At 38.1% G+C, this 9,655-nt stretch overlaps 1 protein-coding gene across 1 annotated transcript in view; it reads left to right on the top strand.

The window, feature by feature from the left end:
• Positions 1-8,449, top strand: part of LOC104911084 (cytosolic phospholipase A2 epsilon-like) — a 9,899-nt gene extending 1,450 nt beyond the window's left edge. The window contains exons 2-10 of the mRNA XM_031553387.1: positions 581-936; positions 2,044-2,266; positions 2,718-2,832; positions 3,510-3,647; positions 3,920-4,027; positions 4,481-4,672; positions 5,147-5,316; positions 6,321-6,507; positions 7,329-8,449. Of these exons, the coding sequence (XP_031409247.1) occupies positions 581-936; positions 2,044-2,266; positions 2,718-2,832; positions 3,510-3,647; positions 3,920-4,027; positions 4,481-4,672; positions 5,147-5,316; positions 6,321-6,507; positions 7,329-7,537 (1,698 nt within the window). The 3' untranslated portion in view covers positions 7,538-8,449. The remainder of the gene's footprint in view (positions 1-580; positions 937-2,043; positions 2,267-2,717; positions 2,833-3,509; positions 3,648-3,919; positions 4,028-4,480; positions 4,673-5,146; positions 5,317-6,320; positions 6,508-7,328) is intronic.
• The last annotated feature ends 1,206 nt before the right edge of the window (positions 8,450-9,655 follow it).

Raw genomic sequence — 9,655 nt, 5'->3', positions numbered from 1 at the left:
TTTTTTTTTTTATAAGATTTTTCCTCATTATTTTGTAATTTCCTAGAGGTTTGACTCATAGCAAGTGTAGGGTAGAACTGTTTTTTGAATTTTGTAGGACGGGAGAAATATTTTTTCTTCAAGCTCTGTTCAGTGACTTCAGAACAGTAGATCTGTTGATGAAATTAGAAGTTAATACTGGAAAGGTGTAAACATTTCCCAAACAGCATGAAAGATGTTAACAGAAGCAAATGGCATACTAGATTAGGAAAAGATTAAGAGAAGAATAGTCTCTTCAATTGTACCTGGAATTTAAGAAGGAAAAATAAACAACCCTATCAATGCTTGTGCCTCAGCACATGAGGTAATTGCTGGCTTGAGGTCAGGAAGGCTTTGGCTATTGGGTGGTTTGGCTGATTACAGGGTGCTCTGCATTCTTCTGAGACACTGATCATTGTTAGAGGCAGAATCACAGATCCTTAACCAGCTCTACCATGGCAAATCCTGTATTTTTTTTTTTTTATGATCGCCTCTAATAATACACATTGAGAAGAATTCCAGGGTGATGAGTTTGATTTCCAATTATATATTAAGTAAATAGCCTCCCCTCACCCAATCCGAGTGGGTAAGACATGAACTTTACTTCCCCTGTCAGTCAGATGGTGGCAACAGAAGTCTTTTGCATCACATCTTTTTGCACAAAGTGATGCCATTGCTTACATCAGTGCATCTAAACTGTTGCTTAATTTCAGCAGTACAATGTCTCATCTCTAATACGCATATGGCTTTCTCTGCCTTTCTGCCTTGCTGTGTTGGACAGGTGCCAGTGGTGGCCATCACGACGACTGGGGGCGGGACGAGGTCACTGACAGCGATGTATGGCAGCCTACTGGGGCTCCAGAAACTCAATCTGTTAGACTGCATTTCTTACATTGGTGGTTTATCGGGTACCACATGGTGAGGATTGCCTTAATAAGCTGTATGTTTTCTCTCTCTGCTGATAGTGTTGATTATTTGTACAGCACCATCAGTTTATAATGAATGCACTCAGTAAATCAAAAGCATTTCTGTTTTCCCTGTGATGTCCTGTTTCCACTTAGAACAAAGAAGCAAATGTTCTCAATAAGATATCAATCATCACCACATTGACACAGTCTGTGCCTGATATTTTCATGTAAATGCTGTATTACCTTTTCATATTTTATCAATTATACCTTAGACTGAATGCAATGAATTTGTCTTTAGACTGGAAATTGAAGAAAGATGGGAAGAAGAATTTATGCCTGCCATTTGCTGGTTAATCTCACTTCCATTTTGGATTTAAAGTGCATCTTCCTCTGGTAAAAGACGTATTTGGGGCTAGTAGAATTAATATTGTTGAAGATGGTCCAACAAATGATGCTGAGTTACCAGCCTCAGACAGAATGCAACTGTTGTTGCTCATTATAAATGGTTGCTTCTCCCAGTGGGTATACAGCAGTTGATGTCATAATGTAAATAACTGTTAAGAATTAATTTATATGGGTTTTACTTCTCTACACTCCCCTACATCCTGTTGGAAGTGGAGACAGTTTTTTGCGTTGAGTTAATCAGTCTAAAACCTAATGACAGGTTTGTCTAAGTATTCTTTCAGTTTCTCTGCATGCATGTGGAGTTTTCAGTGTACTTGTCTGCGTTGTGATTTCAAGTGAATAAGGATTGTCCAGGACACGTGTCAAGAACTGCCCAGTGCTATCACAGGCAGAATCCAGTTGCCAATATTAGGGAAAAAGTTAAGTCTAGGGCAAACTTGTAGGATTTTCTGGGGACTTGTCTAGTAGTCTTGCCAGATTTTTTTTTTCTTTTGAATTTCTTATACTATTTTTGAGCCCACAAGGTCTTGTCATCAAACTTAGGGAAATTTGGGAGAGGATGTATTTGCTCTCGAAAGGATTTGAGGAGTATCTAGCTTTCAGTTGTGAACTCTATATGAAGGTGAAACAGGCAAACACATTGCACAAATGTCTTCTGAAGAGAAACCACAGCATCAGTCTTCTTTCATATTTCCTTCTAATGTTTCTTCAGGACAATGGCAAACTTGTATGAAGATGCTGACTGGTCAGAAAAATATCTGGAAGAGGCAATCAAGGAAGCTCGCAAGCAAGTAACCAAAAACAAGATCTGCTGTTTTTCCTTGGATTGTCTGAAGTACTACTACAATGACCTGATGGAGAGGGTTAAAGAAGGACGTAACACGTCTTTCATAGACTTATGGGGGCTTGTCATTGAATCTATGCTACATGATAAGGTATTACTCTTTTTTTTTTTCCTAGAAATTTGATGAACGTCTATTATTACATAGGAAAAGAAAATTAATCTTGAGATGGCACAACTGATCTTGGGATTGCATTACTAGTGCAAATGGTTGATTATATGCTGAATAGTGAGATTCATTATTAAAACAATTCTTTCACTATAAAGTGAGGCTTATCTTGAAGGAGCAGTGGCCAAAAAAGTACTTTACATTTCACTCATTCACATACTTCTTCCTGGGAACTGTTTGAGAACTCCTATATTGTAGCTGTTGCTTAATGGATACTTAACTGAATTTGGGATATACAAAAGCAGATACTTCTGAACAGTCCAATGAGATTAAAATAGGAAGAAGAACCTGGATAAAGATCATAATTCACATGATATTATATCAAATGCAAACTGTTTGTCACCTCATTCCTTTAACCAATTTTAATCAAAACCAGAAAGATGAACACAGACTCTCGGATCAGCGGCAGGCAGTGGATAATGGGCAGAACCCATTGCCCATTTATGTGGCCATCAACCTCAAGTCCAACTATAGCGCTCAGGCATTCAGAGGTAATGGTTATAATCTACATTTCTTAATTTTTTTAAAATGTAAGTAATCTAAATGCATGTAATCAGCTTCAATAGTACAATAAGTTCATTCATTATAATAACAAAAAGCTTGTTTCTCTACATTGCCAGAAACAAAAGTATATTTACACAAAAGAAGATGCCACTCTTGCAATTTATTCTGGTCACAAAAACTTTTAAGTTAATTCTTGTGATGATTCCACCTATTCCAATTTTGAACAGTAAGATCTTTGAATTTTTTGATCCAGCGGCAGGAAAATTACTATCTCCTCTGTTATTGATTTTCATGGTGTTTATTTAACATCAACAGCTGAGTGCTGTCATGACTGCCCTGAAGGATCAAAGTTACACATGTGCAATACACATATTTGGGTAGGACTAACAGGGAATGCTAATAGTTTTATTCAGACTAAGCTTTTCTGCAGAAGATTGCTGCATCTAAAGACTTCACAGTCTAGGACCACCCTCCCTAGAAGTGAAAGAAACATCTTCTTTCAGGGCATTAGTTCTGTGAGAAATAGAGATACAGCAATAGTTCTAACCAGTATATCATGAGCTAGATAGTGTCTGTTTCATTTGCTTCTGTTCTCTGGCCCTATTCTGTGTAGCAGTAGCTAATGCATTATTGTCTTTTTATGATTTGGCTGTTGTCTCCATAGAGTGGTTGGAGTTCACTCCCTATGAAGTCAGTCTCCTGAAATACGGAGCATCTATCCGTGCAGAACATTTTGGAAGTGAATTCTTTATGGGAAGGCTTGTGAAGAGGCTCCCAGAGACTCGGATCTGCTACATGCAAGGTAACTATTGCATAGAAAGCAAAGTGATCTACTTGAAAGAGGGCTGGTGCTTTTGAGCATATGATGTGTGGAGGACAACCGTGGGAAAGCACCAGCAAACAGGTTTGGCAGGTGTGAGACCGTATATTAGTGAGCACATACTTAGGAAGCATGCCCACAGAGATGGCCATCTGGACAGAGGAAGTATCAGAGGGGAATGACTGAAGGTATGTACCAATTAAAATTCTTCCAAAACTATTCCATCAGTTTATGTTCTCTCTTTCATGTTACAGGCATGTGGAGTAGTATATTTTCCATAGATGTGATGTATGTCTGGAATTTGGCTGCTGATTCAGAGGATTTCTGGTTTAGATGGACCAGGGACAGAGTAAAAGATATTGGTGAGATATTTTTGTTTTGTTTTGTTTTTTTTGCCACCAGATTGATTATCTCCATAAGTTAGCTAATGGTTAAGGCTAAGTGATATTAGCATGTTTTCTGGATTGTCCTGTTCAAAGGCCAATGTTATCAACTTATCTTTTGGCCCTCAGCTCTCCCCTGCACCACACACTGCAGTGGAGGTGCACATCATTCAAGGAGTGTGAGGTAGTGCTTAGTGCCTGGAAGCTTGCTGCCTGCAGGTAGCTCACATTTAATTCACAATATAACTCTGAGTTTTATTTGGTAGTACATGCCTTCAGGGCTTATTGCTGTATTTGGTTTACTTTCAGATTGGGGATGGTGGCAACTGTGGTTGTTTCATACTTTTTTGTTTTGCTTTGTTTGTTTTTGTTTTTAGATATAGATTATTCGTGAAAAGTGTCCTAAACTCAGAAATACTTTCTTTCTTGCAGAGGAAGAACCCTTTCTGTCCATGAATCCTTATGAGGTAGACACATGTCTGCTCACTCCCTCATCCACCTTCTCCACTGTTCTGCGAGATGTCTTAACGGGACGCCCAACCATTGCACAGTATCCCAATTTTATCAGAGGTTTACAGATGCACAGCAAGTACCTGGAGAGTGATGGATTTTCTACCTGGAAAGGCACAGTAACACAGCATGTTTTTGAGTAGCATTTTTGGAAGGTTTAGGTTGGAATCCATTTGGGATTTCCAACGCAGAGGAAGAGATAGGGCTGACTTCTGAAACTCCATGTTCCCCCAAATGGAAGAAATGACAGCCAAACTTAACAGGCATTTCAGTTTTTTGTTTCAGTGGGGAGGTAGTGGTGCTTTAAAAATTCAGTTTGACTTGTGTGCAAGTGGACAATAGAAACTCAGCCTGGAGAAAAAAAAAAAAAAAGAGGGGGTCTACACTTTATAGCCTGGAGCTGCATGAGGTGTCTAAGGAGGAAGGAAAAAGCTGTACTGTGTCATTTATTCCTATAAATCAGTGCCTCTTGTGAGCGAGCAAAGAAAGGCAGGGGAAATTGAGGGCAGAATTCTCTGTTTTTCCCTCTTTGATTGTTTCTCTCTAGAAAGTGAATCTTGTTTTTGATAAGAAATATTTGTGTTTCAGACACAGTGATAGACTCCTTCCCAAATAAACTGATGGAAACAGCTAATGATGAGCTCTCCCTGGTTGATACTGGGTTTTTCATCAATACCAGCTACCCACCACTTTTGAGATCGAAAAGGGAAGTGGATGTCATCCTGCATTTAAATTACAGTGGAGGGTCCCAGACACTGGTAAGAAAAGCCCATGGTATTCGGGATTCTTTCCCTTTGTGTCTATTCTAGTCTACAGCATTTATCAATTAAAATGATTAACTTTCCAGTACTGAAGTGGGAAGAATCAACCTTTTTCTAGTTTCTACCACCACTTTGACGATGATTTTGCCTCTGTGTCAGAAATTGTCACCAATATTCTCTAAGTAAAGTTACCTGTCCTTCTAGTCCTCTGCTTAAATTAGAAGGCTGGCAGTAGGTGCTATTACTAAGACAGAGATACAAACAAAAGAGCGAACTACTATGAAGAATTCTTTAAATTATTTCAAGAATTATAGATACTGGTGAGGATATTGCTCTACTTCAAGGTAAAAATGGAACTGATGGGTGGATCTGCCAATAATGTTGCAACACCCTTCCCAGTTGCCAGCATGCTCAGTATGCTTTTCTATTGCATGTTTCTGAAAAATAGCACACTGGATTGCTGTTACAAAAGATATTGATTAAGATGATTTATTACTTAGATTACTATATTGATTTCTCAGTAGCAAAGAAGGATGATCAGAGACAGTGGATGAATATTGGTGTTTTAAAATCATCAAAGTCTTTGCTGCAGTGGATATAAGGTTTTTGAAGGGGGACGATTAAGGAATTATCAAGTACTCAGATATTGATTTTTGGTTATGTCTGAATTGAGAAAATTACAAAGGTAATCAGATCTGTATTTCTTTTCCTTTCCCTCCTGAGCCCATTTAGAGAAACTGTTTAATTAGAACCACAAAACCAGTCCTCTGGCTTTTGGCTTTATTTGCAGGTTTGTTTTCTTGTTTTGCCTCAAACAATGAAGAAAATAAGTTGAAATGTATGGTATGGTTAAGATCATATTTCTGAAACTTAACATCTACCCAGAGGAAGAAAATCAAAGCCTTGGATTGTAACTGTTAGCTGCTGGAGCTTAAAAAAATAAGTACTACTCTCTGGATCTTCTGTGATTTTTTTTCTTTTTATTTATTTTATTCATTCAGCCTCTGGATCAGATTGCAAAATATATATCGGGGCAAGGAATTCCATTTCCCAAAATTGAAATAAGTGATGAAGACAGGGAAAACTTGAAGGAATGTTATGTTTTTGAAGATGCTGAGAGTCCACAAGTTCCAACAGTGCTCTTTTTTCCCTTAGTGAATGATACCTTCAAGAACTACAAAGCTCCTGGTGAGTCACCTGTATCTTCCAATTTTACAAAGAGTTACTTGCCTGATGTGCCCTCTCCATCTCATATCTAACCTCTCACCTGGTTATCTCTGATATTCTTTCTAATGCTGACATAGTCTCATCGCTGACACAAAGAACTACTCTGTACTAGTATCTTTGGACCAAGCAAACCACAGAAACTCATCCAATACATTTAAGATGAAAACAGGCATTTATTCCACAGGAATTGCTTGAGATAGCAAGAAGGTAAATCTTCCAAAATATATACAGCATGGGTAGCAGGTCCTCAAGCTGTCACACTACATTGACACACACTTCTTATGTACCAGTGCTTGCAAAAAGAAATGAAACCTATAGGTTTTGGTGGTAGTGTGGTAGTCTACCTCCCCAATTCAGAACTGAGGACTGGGATTTTTTTTTTTTTGTTAAGTATGAACTGTATTCTCTCTCTGAGGGTTATCATTTCTCCCAAACTTCCAGTAGGCATTGCTGTTCCATCCAGTACAAGACTGTTTTCCTTCTGCTTCCTCATCTCTAGTCTGAACAACAAAGATCTCATGTTTTCTAAGCAGCAGGTCTACAAGTGCTTCTGCTGATAATGGATGACGTTCTTATTCCCAGCCACTTGGGTATAGTTCAGTCTTGGGCAGTGGCTTGATTCAGAATCTGAAATGTATTATGCTACTGAACTACTTTCACATCCCTATGGCAAATCAATTCTTACCCTTCAAATCTCCCTTTTCTACCTAAAATTACTTAATTGATATGAACTACATGCTGTGTTAAAATCTTACTGTTGCCTCTTGTGGTTTTTCCCTCAGGTGTGGAAAGGAGTCCTGAAGAGATGGCTGAAGGCAGAGTTGATGTTTGCAGTATCCTTTCCCCATTTACAACAAGGGAGGTCTGTTTCAGTGAAGAGAATTTTGACAAACTGGTGAAACTGACTGATTACAATGTTCTGAATAATGAAAAGTTGATTATTCAGGCCTTGCGCATGGCAGTGGCACGGAGGAAGCAGAGGAATTACTAGCCGCCATTTGCTAACTTTAAACTCCCACGTGATATTTCTTGGGTTGTCTGTCATCTAGTGAGATTAAAATGTTTGATGCTTGCCACTCTAATCTGCAGTCGAAATTGCGTCACCCCTTGGAATTGCTGGACTCCAGTTCATTCTATTTAAATGACTGTTCAGATGGGCAGAATGGAATTTACAGTGCTTTCATCCAAAAGAAACTTTAAAACAACAAATTTACATTTAAATTTGTTGTTTTGTTTTAGTTTTGTTACCTTGTTATTTTGCCAATGGAGATACTATATAATATAATTTAATATAGCGTTTTCTGTGATTACAATGAAATATGTAGCACATTAAAAATGTGAATCAAGCCAAAACTCATACGTTTTTCTGTCTGGCCAAACAGCAATCCCTTGAACTGGAATCTCTCTGTTTGTTAGCTTATTGATTGTGTTGGTCTTGCTTATCTTAATCATTGACACTATGAAGTTTATCATCTCTGATGTGATTGTCTACTATGAGATTTTTTTAAAATTCAAATGGCTTTCTTCACTAGTCTTTGAAAATAAGTGTTTTTTCAAGTTACTACCAGTGTTAAAAATAATCTATGAAGCTTTGACCATCTATTAAAAGAAAACCCAAACAACTCAGAATGAAGTCGTCACTGTTTCATGCTGTCATAATTGTCCTTTAAAATGCTATTCACAGAACCAATTATATTCAGCCTAAGTAGTTGCTGTGTTTCCCAACTCCTTTGATTTTTCTCTTGGAGTTGCTGCCTGTTCTGCCTCTCATCTTTACCTGCCTTAAATGTTCCTGTCAGCAGTCCATCTTCCAATGTTTCAGAGGATGGAAAGTGGCTGATAGCTGGTGCATAGAATACGACAATGCAAGAAGACCTTTTGAGCAACTTTCCAGATATAGTTTTTGTAACTGTTCAGCATTTTCCTGCAAATAGTTTTTTGTAGAGATTGTGCTGAAAGAGTGATTTTCCCATCATCAAAAATTCAGAAGGCCCTCTGAGGGAAGCTAGTTGCCAGAGGCAATCTTCTCACAGTTCTGCAATGGGTAGATCACAAGTTGTCTTTCTCAACAGCAGCTCTACACCGTGATACATGAAGAGACTGCTCACAGCAGTTTAAATAATGCTTGGGATTGTCTTGCTTTTGGTAATAAAAGAGGAATAATAAAAGGATGTGGTGTAACCCTGTTTCCAGGTGCAGTATTGCATGTTGAAATTCAGATTATTAGCCCTGCATGTTATGAGGCAACTGTAATTGTGATTCAGCTCCAGAACTCTAGAATCAGCTCGAGGGATACCTCTGGGTCTTTCCCAAATATCAGTTTGATTTGTGGTTTCTAGGACTTCTGGAAGGAAATGAAGCAGAGCAGGGTAGAAGCTCTTTCTATCTGTTTTACAGGGGAAACTTAACAACAGGAGAGAAAAAAGCCAGTTAGGTGCATGACACAACCTGAGCCTCATTAACCATCTTTTTCATCAGGACTAATTAGTCCATTTCCTAAGTAACTATGACGAATTGTTGCAAAGACGTGACAGTGTTGCTTCCTGAGTCAGCCTTGGGGTATCTCTGCATTTTGTCCTGCTGATAGGAAACTTGCCTTTCGGTCTCTGAGGGGGTGCCTTCTGCACTCAGATTGCTCCATGATTCTTCCTTTTATCTTCCCACTGCTTCAGTATCATCTGTTCAAAACAGTGTGCCCCAAATGTTTATTTTCCTGATAAAACTAATTAAGCCTGCAATAGGCTTAAAACTGAATTGTTTGCAATCTTTTGGGGATTATTTCCTTTGACTGCTGCTTCTTGTTGCATCCAGTTCTTACGTTAGAGTATCTTTGAATGTCAAACATCTTATTGAATTCAAGTTATATAATATCTGTGGAATTACCTTAATCAATTATCATTTGATTGCAAAGTGAAATGAAATTTTGAGTTCATTTTTTAATTAAATTTCATAATAGAAAAAAGTTCTTTTTTTAAAAGTAAGTCTTCCATTTCATTGTCTGCTACGTATTCACTTTAAGCACTGGGATGATTTTACGTGATGCTAACAGTGCCCTGCAGAGCAAGGTCTTATAAATGCAGGGATATAAGATTATGTTAGAACATGAAGA

The sequence above is a fragment of the Meleagris gallopavo genome, chromosome 5 (genome assembly GCF_000146605.3).
Source record: "Meleagris gallopavo isolate NT-WF06-2002-E0010 breed Aviagen turkey brand Nicholas breeding stock chromosome 5, Turkey_5.1, whole genome shotgun sequence".
In the NCBI taxonomy this organism is placed as follows: domain Eukaryota; kingdom Metazoa; phylum Chordata; class Aves; order Galliformes; family Phasianidae; genus Meleagris; species Meleagris gallopavo.
This window is presented reverse-complemented; position numbering and strand designations above follow the sequence as displayed.